Source organism: Anastrepha obliqua, unplaced genomic scaffold, assembly GCF_027943255.1.
Source record: "Anastrepha obliqua isolate idAnaObli1 unplaced genomic scaffold, idAnaObli1_1.0 ptg000012l, whole genome shotgun sequence".
In the NCBI taxonomy this organism is placed as follows: Eukaryota; Metazoa; Arthropoda; class Insecta; order Diptera; family Tephritidae; genus Anastrepha; species Anastrepha obliqua.
The window spans coordinates 3,737,075-3,755,194 of NW_026562179.1; the positions used below are offsets into that span (position 1 = coordinate 3,737,075).

An 18,120-nucleotide genomic window follows, 5' to 3' on the forward strand; every position below is an offset into this window, starting at 1 on the left:
AAGTTTGTTGATTTCTGCATTATTGTGTTTGTGTATTTTATCCAAGTGTCTTGTTGCTATCTTTTTGATATCTTCGTCTACTGTTGCTATATTAAAAGTCCCATGAATGTCATCATTTCTCATGTATCTGTCCTTTATTTGTTTGACTTTTTGGTTGATGTGGTAATTCCAATTTAGTCTCGAGTCCAAGTCAATTCCCAGGTATTTAGCGTTTGGTTGGTCGAAGTTTTGGCTTTTCCTCTTTTCTTTATTTTTCTTTCCCCATGAGTTGTCATCTTGTTTTTAATGGTGGTTGATGCTTTATTTGGGCTTTTAATTTTTTAGTACATTTCCATCAAGAAAAGTTTGTTGTCCTGATTGGTACTCAGGCTCTTCAAATAACTTTCCATTTCAATGTTATTTCTTTTGTTTTAAGTATTATTTAGAATTTTCTTAGTTGTGTTTGGTTTTTGTTAGTCGCTAGGTCATCTAGTTGTTCCCCATCTTTTTCTTAACTTGCTCTTATCAATAATTTGCTTCTTAATAGAAATGTCAGTTGCTGCTGTATTTGATCTATTTTCTTTCTTTGATACCGATCTGATCCTTGCATCTAGGACTACGTCGTTAAAATGGGTAATGGCACGGTCAATGACAAGTTGGGGTTTTAATATCAGATTTGGTATAAGTTGATCATCAATATGGTGACGGAATTCTTCCCACTTGATTCTGTCTTTATGTTTTTGGTTATGCAAAAATTGATGAAGTCTGGAATTTTCTTTGTGTGAGTTGGTCAGTACTTACATATAAATCTGTAATTGTGTTTGCTAATTGTAGCAGTTCCACTCAGCCGCTTACTGTGGTGCAGGATTGGTGTTGATTTTATTTTCCTGTTGCTGGAAGTCGATGTTGTAGGTGAGTTTCATGCTCTTTTAGTTATTGGTCGCTCTTTTATTGCTGATTTCTTAGAGGCAGGCAGATGAGACGCTAGCAGCAATTCTGTTGATGCAGTTGTTGTTGTTGTAGCATTTGAGGAGCAGACTGAACAAGTTGTGGTTTCCTTTAGATCCACTTTGTGCTTAATTCGCGTGCGGCGTTACGTTTGAGTTTTCGGTTAGAAGCAGCACTTTTTCTAGAGTACGAATTATTTTCTCACTTCTGGATCTTGTTCTCTCCCAAAGGGTAACTTAGCACACTCATGGTACTATTTTTGGTTATTCTTATTCTTCTTCTTAATTGACGCGATAACGGCTTACGCGATTTTGGCCGAGTATTACAAAACGCGTCAGTCGTTTCTTTCTCGTGCAAACCGGCGCCATTTGGACACATCAAGGTAAGCCACGTCCTTCTCTACCTGATCTTTCCAACACAGGGGAGGCGTTCCTCTACTACCACCAGTTGGTACCGCATCGAATACTTTCAAAGTCGGAGCGTTTGTATCCATTCGGATGACACGACCCAGCCAACGTAGCCGCTGGATCTTTATTCGCTGCGCTATGTCTATACCGTCATAAAGCTCTTACAGCTCATCGTTCCATCGCCTGCGATATTCGCCCTTGCCAACGTGCAAAGGTCCAAAAATCTTCCGCAGATTCTTAGGACGGGCATGATGGGAGCCTTGTAAAATGTTAGTTTTGTTCGTCAAGAGAGGACTTTACTACTCAGTTGCCTACTTAGTCTGAAGTAGCACTTGTTGGCCAAAGAGATTCTACGTTGAATTTCCAGGCTGACATTGCTATCTCGGTTAATGCTGGTTCCTAAATAAACGAAGTCTCTAAAACCTTGAAATCTAAACTATCAGCAGTGACGTAGGTGCCGATATGCGAGTACGCCGACTGCTTGTTTGATGACAGGAGGTACTTTGTTTCGTCCTCGTTCACCGCCAGACCCAATCGCTTTGCCTCTGTATCTGGTTTGGAATAGGCAGAACTAACGGCGCCGTTGCTAAGGTCGATGATATCAATATCATCGGCATACGCCAACAGTTGTGCGCTCTTATAAAAAACTGTGTCTGAGCGATTAAGCTATGCGGCGCGCACGATCCTCTCCAACATCGTGTTGAAGAAGTCACATAACAGCGAGTCACCCTGTCTGAAACCTCGTCTGGTATCAAGCGGCACGGAGAGTTCCTTCCCAATTCCGTCGGTGCTGCTGGTGTTGAGCAACGTCATCGTGCATAGCGATACTAGTTTTTCGGGGTTACCTAATTCAGACGTCGTGGCATTATATATATATATATATATATATTTGGCGCGTACACCGCGTGGCATATAGGTAACCTTTTCGTACTGTGAAATGCAGTTTTGAAGTCGACGAGAAGATTCTCTTTCATGGGTTTTTTCTCCAAAAAATAGCGTATTGTGAATATGTGGTCAATTGTGGACTTTCTAGGTTTAAAGCCACACTGATAAGGTCCAATCAGTTGGTTGATGGTGGGATTCAGTCTTTCACACAATATGCTCGCTAGTATCTTATAGGCGATATTTAGAAAGCTAATCTCGCGATAATTGGCACTGATTGCGAGACCACCCTTTTTATGGATTGAGCAGAGCACAATTGAATACCAATCGGCAGGCATACTTTCATCCCACCATATTTAGCATAAAAGCTGATGCATACACTTTACCAGCTCCTCGCCGCCATGTTAGAATAGCTCAGCCGGCAGTCCATCGGCGCCCGAGGCTTTGTGGCTCTTTAGCCGCGTTATCACTTTTCTCTCCTCGTCATGGTCACGTAGCGGAACGACAGTTCCATCGTCAACGATCTGGGTATCGGGATCTTCACATTCTTTGTGACATGCGCAGCTCTCACTATTTTACAGGTCCGAGAAGTGTTCCCTCCATAATTTAAGTATGTTCTGGATGTCAGTCACCAGATTGCCGTTTTTGATTTTACAGGAAAACAGCCCGGTCTTAAAACCTTCTGTAAGCCGCCGAACTTTCTGGTAGAATTCTCGGGCTTTAGCCCTGTTGGGCAGCATTTCAAGCTATCCGCAGTAACGTATTTCGGCTTCTCGTTTCTTCTTTCTGATAATACGTTTCCCCTGCGATCTGAGCTTCCGATACCGATCCCACATGGCTCGCGTTGCGCCCGATTGCAGCGTGGCTCTATTTGGTCTCGCCGGAATCCTATTTCTTCTTTGTCTGCATGCTCTTGCATGCCGTATTGTTTGGCAGTACTCTCTGAGAGCAGGGGTGATGTGATTGCAGCTTTTCGATGTCGAACATTTTTTGCGTAGGTGCAGATGTACGTTTTTTGCTGCACAGAAGCGCGTACGTAGTTTAGCTCCAACAAGGTAATGATCCGAATCGATGTTGGGTCCTCGGATCGTGCATTTAAAACATTAGAAGCGTGTCTTCCTTACGTAGCTTGATGTATTTTTTATGCTGGAATCTGGTGCTGTAGACTTCCATGTTTCGAGCCCCGACGAAGTAGATCAGCCTCTGTTTCGGATGTTTCGTTGTGCAAGGTGAATTTTCCTACTGTGGGACCAAAAATCCCCTTCCTGCTGACCCTGGCATTGAAGTCGCCCAGCACGACTTTGTGTCGTGTTGTGGCGGCCAGGCGCTCATAGAAGGAATTTTTGTTGCATCGTCCTTTTCTTCCTTCGGGCGTGGGCGCAAATGAGCGCGATGTTAAAAAATCGCGTTTTGATGCAAATTATTGCGAGACTCTCTTTCACCGAGGTCTCTCTCCCACATCAAATCCAACACCGAATCTGCGCTCCTTTGCATGGCAGCTGTAGTAGATGTCGTAAGGCCTAATGCTCTTCTTGCACATCCCCGTCCATAGCATCTCTTGAATGGCAGTGATGTCAGCCTTTACTTTCATGAGGGCATCAACCAGTCGGGCAGAGACACCTTTCCCATTGAGAGACCGGACATTTCAGGTGTATGCCCTCAAATTGTAGTCCTTAGTTCGTTTGGAGGAGATGTCATCAGTATGGGAAGTTCTCATCCGGCGTTTTGTTCGTGTTTTTATTGGGGGTATTTTTAGGTGGCGGGTACAAATTTTTGTAATGCACGTTTTACTCCTTAATAAATGAATAAATAAATATCCTCGAGGTTGCTCCCGAAGAAAAGGAAATTATGTACATTTACAGTACAGATATTTGGTAACTTTAGCATGCTCAAGCAGATCTCATATTAATGGGTTATTAGAATAACTATAATACATTTTATCTTAAACTTATAATTTCAAATTTTTGATTCGTGAGAATATCATTTCTATTTTGTTTCGTCGGTGTGGAATAATCCCGCGGTAAATTAAGTATCATTCTCAGAAGCTTATTTTGTCGTATTTGTAGCGTCTTTAACATTATGTTCTATTTTCCATCTGTGAAAATAATTTGCGACATGATTCAGCGCACTTTGCATATTATTCTTGATATCATGAGCAGACTTGTGCAAATAAAAAATACCGATATCATCAGCATACAAAGCGTAATGACAGTTGTTAAACTTAGGTACGTCAGATACATAAATATTGAACAAGATAGGTCCTAATACTGATCCTTGAGGGACCCCAGCTGGAATTTCCGTTCGGTCTGAAAATTATTTATTTATACAGACACAGATATAACGATTTTTTAGAAAGTTTTGAACAGTCTTAAAAAGTCTGATAGGAAATTTTAAATCTATGAGTTTAATTATCAGCCCATTGTGCCAAATGGAGTCAAAGGCTTTTTCAACGTCGAAGAGGACACAAGCGGTCGGCTTTAACTTTATGTGGTTACAAATTCTCTGGACTTGGTGTGTTGTACCTGCCTTAAGCAGGCAGAGCATTATTTTCATTAATAAATTCTGTTAATTTATCTTTGAGTATTTACTCGCATATTTTACCGAGACTACTTATTGGTGAATAGCTTCCGATTTCATTTGGGGTTTTGATATGGGAGTTACTTTTGCCGTTTTTCATGTCTCCGGAAAATACTGAAGCTTAAGACATGAATTGATAATAAATCAAAAGAAAATAACTGTTATTTAGGCAAATTCTTAAGCATTATATTCCTTATATTACTTTTTTCATTTAGCGTATCTTCATAAAATTTAGAGCTTAAGTGCTCCGAAACTTTGTGATTATTTTGAAATGTGTGAGCAAACCCCTCTGGTTTTTCGTAGCTTAGCACAATAGTTTTGTTTTGACCAAAGAGAGCGGGACATTGTACATGCCTCTTTTTAAAACTTTGAATATATTCCGGAAAGGCCTTTTCTTGTATCAAGTTCACCTATCCTCTTATTCCATTCTTTGTTCCTATGCTGGAAGATTTCTTTCTGTATATGGCCAGACAACCTAAATATCTCTAACTGATCTTCCTGTTGCCGATAGTGGCTCCATTGCCTTCGAAAGTAATTTCTAATTTTAATTAAAGTAAATATATTATGTAGCAGTTTAACAATATTAATCTTTGGTGTTTTCTTAGGGACTAATATTCTTACTGCACTTTAAATTAGAAATATATAGATCATATATCTTCAGATTCAATTTGACAAGCAAATGATCAGAATTTAATTCATTAATAGCTATTAGCTGAGATACGAGGTGTGTTCAAAAAATAAGGTTAATGTTTCAAAATTCGTGGCTACGTACATTCGACTTTCGATTATTTTTTTTTTTTTGTTGGTACACGCGTCTCGAAGATATGTTCTAGGTTTCATCAATATAGCATGTTTAGTTTGTTTGTGAGAGGCATATTTAAGACAAGTACTTTGCGTGTTCGACGATTTTCTGCTATCGAAAAAAATGGATCAAAGAAGTTGCATCAAATTGTGTAAAAAATGGAATTAAGGGCTCAAAAACCCTTGAAATGCTTACAGTGTCATACACTGAGAGTACTTTGAGTCAAAAAAATTTTTATAAGTGGTACAAACTTTTCACAGAAGGTCGAGAAGATGTGAATGATGACACGCGCTCTGGACGCCCCAGCGAATCAACAACAGATAAATATATTGTTGTATATGAGTTGCAGTGGTAGTCAGTACGATAGTTAGATTTGACGGTGAAGATTTTGTCGCAGATGAAATGATACTATTAGCTGAATAAGAAATGGTAATTGGAAAAAATTTTGTGAGTTCTTTGAGTCTATTTCCCCAAGCATTTGCTCTCATACAACCCGATGTTTACTATTGAAATTAACACAGTGTACTACACTTTCTTTAACATTAAAAAGGAGTCTTAAATGTTTTTTTTTTTAATTTACGCAGATCATTTGTTGGCGAACCTCCAGAATAGCAAGGACTAAAGATCATAATTTTGCTGGGGTCGGCAGCCTTTGACTGAGCTGCAATCTTTGCGCGTTTAGCTTCGAAAACTGTTCATCGTTTAACTGGAATCTAAATTGGACAGGATTTTTTGTTTGACTTGCATATATGCAGCTCGATTTGCGCAATTTCGGCTGCTAATGCTGTTGTGCACTACTGTACAGTCTGTGGTTTTGTGTTTACCGGAGCAATTTAAACACTTTGAAATGAAGCAACATTTGACAATTTCGGCATTGTGTTGGTTGGTTTTTTTCGCTGGTAGTCCCAACGTATAATGGTTTGATATAGAGACTTTTCATTTTGACGAGGATCATGAGGACTCACTGTCCCATTTTCCAAATATACAGCGTATATAGTATCAGTATAGTTATCATTGTAATTCTGACAGCTTTCCCTTCTTGGCATTTGATTCCGAGAGGAGTTAACTCGGTTTTGACGTTTTCGGCACTTATATTACCGCTTTGAATGCACCATCACTCTTTAAGTCATGGGTAAAAAATTACAGTTTGTTTTCCCTCAGTTAGTTCTTAATTTGCTCGTACGCATTAATATTTTCACAAAAAATTTTAGCACCCGTTGATATTTTTTTAACTAGGAAATGTTAAATTTCTTTTACACTCACTACTTATTGCCAGCACCTTGATAGGTGGCACAAAAATTTTGCCAGGTTTTTTCTCCTTTGAGTTGTTGGCCTCCATTTCTGAATCACAGTCAAAAAGCTCTTGCAGAGGTGTCCAAAAGTTTTCCTACTTAAGCTTTACGGAATTGGCTTTAGCCATCGTTTTAATTTTTTTTTTATTTGAATTGAGGATTCATATTGACTGGCAGACGTATAGTTAAAAGAACATGGCTACACCCTTACCTGTCAATTTTGATCATATCGCACTTGTTACGTTAAAGCGTAACAACTCAAAAAGAAAAGGAAAAGAGTAACCACTCAAAAATTTGTTATTTTAGCGCAACTACTAAACAAATAAGAATGAAACAACCGTTATATTGTTTTTAATGATATTTTCGTGCAATTACATATTTTTTCCCTTGTAATACCTATATTATCAATATTTACGGAAACAGTTTTTCGTCTCTACTGAAAATGTTCAGATTTTGAGTTGTTACGCTTTAACGTAACAAGTGCGATATCAGTGTTTTACAAACCTTTGTATGCACTCGTATATTTGCTTTTTCTCGCTTACTCTAACTATATATGCTTACTATGGCGGGTCGATTTAAAAATCGCTTATTGCTCTGTGAAAATCGTAGGAACCACACCTCTAAAACGAATTCTGATTTCCCCCAATTTGGGTCGAACGAAAAATCCCACTTTGACCAATTTAGAGTGCGCCAATCGAGTCCAAATGTATGACCGACCCCCACTAACTTTGGAGGGCCGATCCACCCATGCCAGTGGCACACCCCCTGAAACTCCCCTGGGGGGTTCTCCATACAATAATTTCAAAATATCACCATTTTTGGCCTTTACATGAGAAAATAAACTAAAAAGTTCGACCCAAATTGGGGGACATCAGAATTCGTTTTAGAGGTATGGTTCCTTCGGCAAAGTTTCTTATTTTGATCCCTAGAATATGATTTTTACAGAGCAATGGGCGATTTTTTTGCCTCCCCACAAATCAACCCGGCCTAATGCTTACATATAGGTTTTTGAACCTAAGAATAGGTCCATTGATAATTTCAATGTATTTGGATGTCTCACTTACCCAACTGCTGAACCCCGAACATGGCTATAAATCCGATCATCAGCGAAAAATAAGCAACTAACCCGGCGTGATTTTTGGACAGAATTTCGAAAAATACCACGTACAATAGAGTGCCGCAGGCAAGTCCCTGCAGGATTGCCGAGGGCAGGCTGGGTGATGATATAGTGTCGCTATGACTGATCAGTATACCAATGCCGATGCCAATCGGACTAACCACAGCAAATGTTAAGACGTACACTGAGCAAAGCACGAAGCGCGTATGTGCCACAATCAATTCGACACCGACACAAAAAGCCAGAACCAATTTATGCGCCGACACAGCCCCAAACATGAACCACACATCCGAAGCATCACTCTCCAGGCCAATGGCCATTCCTTCGAACAATTCGTGCAGCGATAGAGCTAAGACAATGAATAGGCCGCGCAGAGATGATGTGATTGTATCGGCCCTATCGCTACTAACATCAATTGACAAATGTGAATGGCCATGTTGTTGCTTCTGATGATGCAAGTGGTGGTGATGGTGATGTTGATGTTGTTGTGGTTGCGATAAGTCATATGTCTTTCTCTCCTCCTGTTGATGCTGAATCTGAAGATCAGCCGGTATACGTTCTTTGTATTGGTGTTGACTATACTTTTGATTTTCCGCATCGTTGGCGATCAGATCTTGCATCGAGAGAGAACCTGGCTGGATAGTTTTGTGTCCGGTATTCTCCATATTACTGTCCGAGACACTAGGCACGCTCGACATCACCAGTCCCGCCGTAGATTTTATGTTGCAATTATCTGCTAACTTGCCGATAAAATTGCCTCCATCCTGACAAGGTTCCTCTGTTGGTACAGTAGCGTCTTTGTTGCTACTCCTAAGCAAATAGCTGCAGCGAATACTACGACCGCGTTCGAAGGCGGCAGCTACGCCAGTATCATATTCCATCATTTTGATATCTCTTTGAATGTACGAGTGCAGGAGTTCTTCGATTAAGTACATCAGAAAGAAGCCGCAGCACATAAGTAACTCTGCCAAACTAAAACTCAGCTGAGGCAGTATACTACACTCCTGCAATTGTTCGACAGCCTCCTGCACCTCAGGCAACAGATGTAGAAATGTCGTGGCCAGCAGCACACCACCACCAAAATATAATAGGGTCTTGACGACTGTCACTGAACGTGCATTTGCATGTGTCTCTGTCCAGTGAAAGAAACGATTCAGCATAAAAGGTATGGCACCACACAGTGTGCTAGCGCAGAATAGTACCACCATGGCAGTCACCTTAGCGACGACAAGATCGCGGTTACTGGACGCTTCTCCATCATGATCATGATTGTGGTCACTTGAATCTCTACTAATCTCATCCGTTGTTTGCTGATATTGAGCTTTACTGTATTTTAGACCGCCTGTAGCAGCAGCACGTGCGTGTAATGCCAAATAGTTAAGGTCATCGATTTGTAGAAGGCAACGCAGAAATTTGTTTACCTGTGTCTCGTTCATTTTGCTGTTCAAATAGTGCTCGAATCTGTGATTTTAAAATTGGATCTCCCACAACTGGATCTGCGATGATAATTGAAAATAAACGAAAACAGAAAAACCTACATAAGTATATCGCTTTGTTTGTACAAGTTTCCGTTATATTTATGTATGCGGTACAATTCATGGTATAACAAAAAAGGTGTATTAGTAAAGTGATATTTGTTGTAATTGTGAAAACTTATACAAACTCCTTATAAGAAAAAAAAAGTTCGTCGTATACCCCAGGGTCTGAAATATTTTTCCGAGGAAGTTTTGGAGAAAGGTTTTGCCTAGAAGTCTACTCAAGTGGGTCACTCACTTGGAAGTGACCAGGACGATTCTTTCGCATACAGTTCAAGCAGCTCAAAACTACCGGGCTTCACTTAAATAAGCTCTGGGCACCTTCCCAACACCCGTTTGGGAACGGGCTAATGTGAGAAAGCGAAACAGCATAGGAAGGGTAGGGTGCCTCTGCGCGGCTGGTTGATTTCCTCGTAATAGTAAAATTCGATGTAGGATTTGTGGAGGGAGAAAGACTTTACCGCCAAGTACTTTCGTTTCTTCCAGTGGATAAGCGTCTCGCAATAATCCGAATGAAAACTAGATCCTTCAATATTTTGTTCATTTGCATTTTCGCCCCAACGGAATTGAAGGAAGTTGCGACCAAAAGCTGCTTCTATGAGCACCTGGAACGTTCCCATGAGCGCTGTCTTCACGTCGACATAAAAATCGTGATCGGCGATAGGAGGAGATTTTTGGTCCCATTTTGTTTGGCTGTCTCCTGACCAAGGAACACAGGTTTTGTTCACTGATTATTTCCAGTGGTTGACAAAACCCTTCCACGGAACCCTTATCGAGGTAATAGTATGTACCACAGATCTCATTCTGTACGGAGACGAGAGGTAGCTAACTAACACAAAACTTCACGGGCAAGTGTTTATTACTCTTCAACAGTGCACCATTTAAAAATTGAGTTTTGGGGACCTTTTTAAAATATAGCCCAGTCATTAACTTGAGCTTACGGATACCGGACGCCCTCCGCAATAATTAGCCTTGCCTGTGTAGTTCGCAGTCATGCACAGGGGAACATCCCTTCTCCATAGAACTCCGTGAACTTATGGTGGAAAAATTAATACGCCAACAAAAAAATAAAAATACATAATAGTCCAATTTCGGGGACGGTATTAGGTTTCGATATCCTCGACATTGCCATAAAAGTCAAGATAACCTGGGCTGTAGAATATTTTGAACCATATAAAGCACCGGGACCAGATGGGATTGCGCAACTGCGCAACTGCAATAGACAATAAGCTATATGGTTGCTTAACTACCAGATTAAGAGCCATATTACGACTGAACTACGCCCACATTGGAGAGAAGTTAGGGTCGTTTCTATACCAAGGCCGGTACGAGAATTAAATACTTCAGATTCATTAGCCTACCACCATTAATATTAAAAACGTTAGAGGGATGAATATACACTTTTATAAGAGAAGGCTTGACGCCGTCGCTCCTCGCGAGATCACAACATGCATACTCTAAAGTATGATAGAGACATCAGTAAATTCACTAGGTACAGAGATAGAGAAATCAATATCGTGTGGTCTCGGGGAAAAAGCCAACAATACTAATCTTGTTCACTATGTCAATAGAAGTGGATACGAAGGCGGTGGCTTTTACTCTGACGACATGAGGGCCAGCATTTTCTTCCGGCTACCGGATCGTTGTAGTGTATTTCAAACTGAAATTCTGGAGTAACTAAAAAACTCAGATAGCCAGTCGGACCTGAAATCACTACAATCAGTAGTGACGAAGACAGTAAAAGAATGTATCGGTATCATGACAGAACTAGCACAATACTTTACAACGAATATGTTCTGAGTACGGGGTCACAGAGGCATACAAGACAATACCGATCTAACCAGTTAACGCAAACATACCTATGCCTCTGGCAACTTATAAGTTACTAGTAAATAGACACACCATCAAATCTGGCAACGTGTTATGGATTCTGTCCCTGACCCTTCCAAAAGTAGGACAACGTGGCCAGAATAAAATATGGTTCGCACAAACCGACTGTTGAAACTTAACAGGAAGAACGTGAGAAATAGTTTTGGGGTTATAACAGGGCATTGTCTTATAGGCAGACATGCCAGCAGGCTGGGAGCACCCTATAACGACAACTGCAGAAGCTGTAACGGCATTGAAGAAGAAGAGATTATAGAACACTTTCTATGTGGGTGCATGACTTTGGGTACAAGAAGGTTCAATACTCTAAACCAAAGATGCCCACTGCGCGAGTGGTCTGACGTTGGTTACACTTCGAGTGCCGGACCCTGTAGAACGAATGGTAATCGGGCGGACAATAAGCACAGATTTATGCGAAGATTCCACCAAAAAATTTTCGGTCCGGAGCACACCTCAGGATGAGGTAATCTCCCCACTTCTGAGGAGCATGACTGTAAATAATCTTCATTAGGAACTTGAAAAATTTGGAGGTATGATAATTTCAAATACCGATGATGTTTTAATAGCAGTATCGGGTAAACACCTTCCAACATTGTAACGGGTGATTTTTTAGCTATTATCTTTTTAAACAGTTGCTTTAAACAGCTGACGCACGTTTCGTGCTTTGTTTCACTGTCAAACATCTTCAGTTTGGTCTATAATTTAACCATGAATCGTCTTACAAACGAACAGCGCTTGCAAATCATTGAATTTTATTATAAAAATGCATATTCTGTTAAGAAAGTTTAAGATCCACTTTTTATCGAAAAATTGTGTTCAGCGACGAAGCTCATTTTTGGATCAATGGGTACGTAAATAAGCAGAATTGTCGATTTTGGAGCGAAGATCAGCCAGAAGAATTGCAAGAGCACCAATGTATCCAGAAAAGGTCACAGTTTCGTGCGGTTTAAGGGCTGGAGGTATCATTGGACCGTACTTTTTCAAAGATGCTGCGAATCGTAACGTAACTGTGAATGGTGAGCGCTACCGTGAAATGATATCCAACTGTTTTTTGCCCAAAATGCAAGAGCTTGACTTGCATGACATGTGGTTTCAGCAAGACGGTGCGGCATGTGGCACACACAGCACGCGTAACAATGGACTTGTTGAGAGGCAAGTTCGGTGAACATTTTATTTCACGTTCGGGACCTGTCAATTGGCCACCCAGATCGTGCGATATAACGCCTTTAGATTATTTTTTGTGGGGCTTTGTTAAAGCTCATGTCTATTCAGACAAGCCTGCTTCAATTAACGCATTGAAAGACAATATTAAAGTATTTATATGTGAGATACCGGCCGAAACATTGGAAAGAGTATGCCAAAATTGGACTAAGTGGATGGACCATTAGAAGCGCAGTCGCTTACACTTGCCATTAAAATGTTCACGACCCTCCCACCCTCAAGGGAAGAGTATAAATGGGACGATGTAAGACAGAGCGAGTCCATCAATGTATAAATAGGAAGTTCAAAGCTACAGCGCTAGGTGGACGGACCATTTGGGGATCTTCTTCAGTTTTCGGCTCCTCGACTACTTTAGTAATATATTTTCAGGCTGAACTGATGGCAACTGAGACCCGTTTCACTGGGGTGATGCAATATCTAGAGCTGATACCTTCATTTTCAATGGCATTTTAGACTCGGCATTAAATTGACCCACGAGTACACAGCCACTATCGTCGCCGTATTGCAGCTCTCTTCTGGTGAACTCCTGTAAGGAGGAACTCAAACATCTCGATCGAGCAGGAAACATCTCCCTTATCTGGGTTCCTGGGCACAGGAATACAGAGGGAAATGAAATTACCGACGAGCTTCTCAGGAAGGGGTCGACAGAACCGGTTTCAGCTGTCCCCCTCGCAGCATTGTCCATTGTTAAAGGTAAACTACACAATTTCTTTCTAAGAAAAGCGCAAGACAGATGGAGGTCTGTCTCATCGTGCGCTATTTCGAAAACACTATGGCCCCAATATGATAGAAATAGAACGCATTAGATGATGGGAGTCCCCCGCAACTCAATTTCCAAACTCATTGCGGTATTCACTGGTCATTGGGTGATCGGTACTCATGCGGAGAAGCTTGGAATTCCGTACAACCCCTATTGCAGAAGCTGTGGGAATCCTGCAGAGAAAGAGACTGTTGAACATTTTCTCTGCAAATGTCCGGCTCTGGCGGCTAGGCGCTTGAGATTCCTTAGCGTGCCTTTTGGGAATGACTTGAAGAAATTCTCCAGCTCAGATCCCTTTTCTCTCCATCACTACATCAACAGCACTGGATGGCTGTAGAAGGTTTTCTCTTCCCATAATTTTTCTTTGCAGAGGTAATGGTCTATATTATGGTATCAAAACGGCACGTAAGTGCTTCTTGATGTGTGCCTGTGGCACTCTTGCCATTTTACCTACCTACCTACACAGGCAATGTCATAGGCGTACCCTTAAAATATGTAAACATGCTCTATCTAGACGTAGACTTGCCATTTAAGGTAATCAATTCTTTAATAAATTAGAAATCATAGATCATATACCTACATCATTTAAAAGTAGACTCTATTATTAGAAGAGATAAGAATAAGTTTCCTAGTGTATCCCACAGTAGAAAACCGCTTTAACCAAACAAACAACCCAAGAATGCTATCAAATGTCCCTCCGGATAATTCGATAATTTCTTTTGAATTTTGTAGGGCTTTCAGCTGGCCTTGCGTGAGTAACTGCAATCTTGGTGGCTCACGCTTGAGGTTTATAAGTGGCATACACTCGGACAATGGGCAAACGGTTTGCTGAACGTCGTCCGGAGAGTATAAATACAATTTTATGTAAAAATATTATTCGTACATAGCCATAAAAGGAAGATTTTATTACAAAAATAATGAAAAAGAACGAGTATTTAGTACTTCCTTGGGCCGTTAGCTTTAATAAGTGCTTCCAAACGTCGTTGCATACTTTTTACCAATACCCACCTAAAGCTGTCTTTAATGACGCCTTTGATGTTATTTTGTGCTTTCTGATTATCCTTTCTAAGAGCTACTAGACACGCTCAATTGTTTTCAGATCCGGTGATTGAGGTTAATATGTAACCTACTTACAGTGGTAAATAAGCATTCTTACTCGAGATAAGATGAGTGTTTTGGGTCATTGTCTTGTTGGAACAAGAACCCTCTATCACTCAGTCCATGTTTAACATCACTATCGTGCAAATTATTCTTCATAAGGTTTAAAAATAGATGTTTGTCCATTTTATCATCAATAAAAACCACTTTTCCTACTCCAGATGCAACTATGCACCCCCAAGCCATGGAATTTGCTCCTCCATGCTTAATGATAGGAATACGATTTTTATCATTATGTTCGGTATTTTCTTTTCGCCAAACTTTTCGAAGCCCATCTGATCCGGAAACATTAAATTTCGACTCATCACTGAATATGACGTTTTCCCCAAAAAGAATCTGGCTCATTTATATAGCGTTTGGCGAACTCCAATCTCTTCTTTCTGTTAATATTTGAAATGAAGGGCTTGCGGCGTGTCACTCTGCTATGATAACCAGCGTTTTGCAGACAATTACGGACTGATTATGGGCTCATTTTTTTATGCAAAGACTCTCGAATATTTCAGCATAGTATCGTGGAGGCTATTTTGGGATTTTGCGCGACTGATGATACTATGTTGCGTTCCGCACGTGAAGTTAATATTTTTCGCCTTATGGTTTGGTGGTGATTAGTTTCCAATTAACCAGTATTAATGTAATTAGCATTAGCGGCCACCGTAGCCGAATGGGTTGGTGCGGCACTACCATTCAGAATTCACAAAGAGAACGTCGGTTCAAATCTCGGTGAAACACCAAAATTAAGAAAAACATTTTTCTAATAGCGGTCGCCTCTAGGCAGGAAATGGCAAACCTCCGAGTGTATTTCTGCCATGAAAAAGCTTCTCATAAAAATATCTGCCGTTCGGAGTCGGCTTGGAACTGTAGGTCCCTCCATTTGTGGAACAACATCAAGACGCACACCACAAATAGGGGGAGGAGCTCGGCCAAACACCCAAAAAGGGTGTACGCGCCAATTATATATATATATATATAATGTAATTAGCAATAACACTTTGCACCGTAGAATGCGATTTGCCAACTTTTTCCTATTTCGCGCAGAGGCTTGTTTGCCAAGTACAATTTAATAACAATTTTACGCTTCTAATGGTATATCCGCACTTCGTCCCGGAACTTGCGGAATGTAACATTCTTACACTGACCCAAAAAAATATATATTGTCACAGCAAATATTTTGCTCAAAGCTACAGTTTTTATTAACTACGCACTGTGTACGAATGAATTGTGTGACACTGTATATGGTATATTGCAAGCGAGTCGACTTCCGTGAATTGCTAGACTAATATACTTAAATAATATTATAATGTTTCTAGATATTATTTCACAAATGTTCAAGATATTATATTGTTACATTTCTCTTTCCGTAAAACGTCTCTCTATACATAATTCGTCTGATTTCATCATAGGATTGGTAATTTCTTGGTAATTAGGCGGTTCACCAACCTTTCCCTTGTACCTTGTCACTTACCATGTCGAAAGGAATAACCGCGCATTATCATTTTCTGATAATTTTTTTAATTTTCATTGAAGGTTTCCTTTCTTGTGGGACCTCTTGTGTGGACTCAAGTTTTCCCCTCAAACTCACTATGTGGTAAAACCACTTCACCACAGAAGTCTGGGCTTTCATTCAACCTTTTTATCCTGGATTAAATCTTACATCTCTCCTCATAAGAGTGTAGTCGTTGTCTATGACCCTTCACCCCTTCGATTATTTGTCCCACTGGTGCTACTCAAATAATATCTTAGCTGCATCTTTACCAATGTCATGCCATCTGGCTTTGTCTCTTCTATAAATTTTCTTTATGCTGACAAATAGCTTTTGTATGTTCGAAAACCTACACTCCCACCTCTTATACGTGCGATGTCATAAGTCTTCAAAAAAATTTTAAAAATGTTACTGGATGGGGGAAAAATTATCTACAACTTAATCTTAGTACGTGCTTTATGGTATTATTTTCTAAATTTTATTTCCAAATTTATACTTTTTACTATAATGAAAAATCTAAGTTCTTATTTCATAGTTACATTAATCACACTATTGCATATCATACTCTGTGCTTTCCTTCTTATGCCGTTTTAAAACAAATTGACTTCACCAAAACGTACACTCTAAAATTACTTTTTACTACATTAGTTCGTTCCAAACTTGAACAGAGACCGTATTACTACATATTACCAATAAAAGCCTTGATCGAGTACACAAGGCTTTAAGGATCTTGTTCCCTACAATAATGCTATAGTATGTAAGCTAATCCTTGCATAGCAGGTAGATTCTTAGGTTTATGTTCGATGTTGTTCGTGGTGTTGTATACTCTCTTATTATAATGTAACGGGTTTATTTACTTCCTCAACACATAAATCTAAGGAGTAATGCTTTTTTCCTTATAGATGGCGTCAAGACCATAATCATTAGAGCTTTGAGAGAATTCAATCAGTACTCTTATCTTCTTCTTGATTAGAGCGATTTCAGCCGGGTTTAACAAAGCGCGCCGGTCGTTTCTTTTTCGTGCTAACCGGCGCCAGTTGGACACACCAAGTGAAGCCAAGTCCTTCTCTGCCTGACTTTTCCAACGCAGAGGAGGCCTTCCTCTTCCTCTGCTACCACCAGCTGGTACCGCATCGAATACTTTCATAGCCGGAGCGTATGTATCCATTCTCACAACGTGACCCAGCCAACGTAGCCACTGGATCTTTATTCGCTGCGCGATGGCTATGCGTAAAACTCATACAGCTCATCGTTCCATGGTCTACGATATTCGCCGTTGCCACGTGCAAAGGTCCAAAAATCTTGCGCAGAATATTTCTCTCAAACACTCCAAAGAACGCCTCATTGGATACTGTATTCGTCCACTTTTCTGCGTCATACAATAAAACGGGAATGATGAGAGTCCTATGAAGTGTGAGTTTTGTGCGTCGAGAGAGGTCTTTACTACTCAGTTGCGTACTTAGTCCAAAGTAGCACTTGTTGGCAAAAGAGATTCTACGTTGGATTTCAAGGCTGAAACTATTATCGGTGTTAGTGCTGGTTTCCAAATAAAATTCTCTTGCCCCCTCGAAATTATAATTATCAACAGTGACCGGAGTTTGGTGTGCTCCTTGATGTGATTCATTATGTAGGTGCTGTAGTGGGGATATCAGGAGGCACCGAGGTCTACAGGCCGACGGTCCTTTGCGACCAGGGGGCATAGCTGAGCTCCAGCTGCCGTGGGGGTCGACGGGTTGAGTATAGCCGGACGGCCGGTAGTAGCAGGTTAGTTGTGAATAAGTCTTGATAGAATAGCAACCCGCGACAAGGAGAGATGCTGATGATATTGCGCTGGTAACTTTAGATGAGCGTCTAGAAGCAAAATGTAACGATGCAGCAGCGGTAGTACAGCGATGGCTTGGTAATTCGGTCTAGGAGCTGGCAGTCTAGAAAACAGAGGTCTTGCTGATAAGCGCGCAGAAGCAAACAAATATTATCAGGATCAAGGTTGGCGGACACGAAATATCTTCACAGGAGGCGATTAAGTATCTTGGAGTAACGAGGCTAAGCTTTAAACATCATTTGACAGCAGTTAA

The 18,120-nt window shown here is 40.6% G+C and overlaps 1 protein-coding gene across 8 annotated transcripts in view; it reads right to left on the reverse strand.

Annotated features, from left to right (window-relative positions):
• Positions 1-18,120, reverse strand: part of LOC129251263 (uncharacterized) — an 84,699-nt gene that overhangs the window by 9,102 nt on the left and 57,477 nt on the right. For 7 of the 8 annotated variants that reach the window (XM_054890631.1, XM_054890627.1, XM_054890629.1 and 4 more), the window contains one exon: positions 7,952-9,500. In XM_054890631.1, coding sequence (XP_054746606.1) covers positions 7,952-9,440 — 1,489 coding nt within the window. In that variant the 5' untranslated portion in view covers positions 9,441-9,500. The remainder of the gene's footprint in view (positions 1-7,951; positions 9,501-18,120) is intronic. The other variant, XM_054890632.1, reaches the window with a different exon arrangement.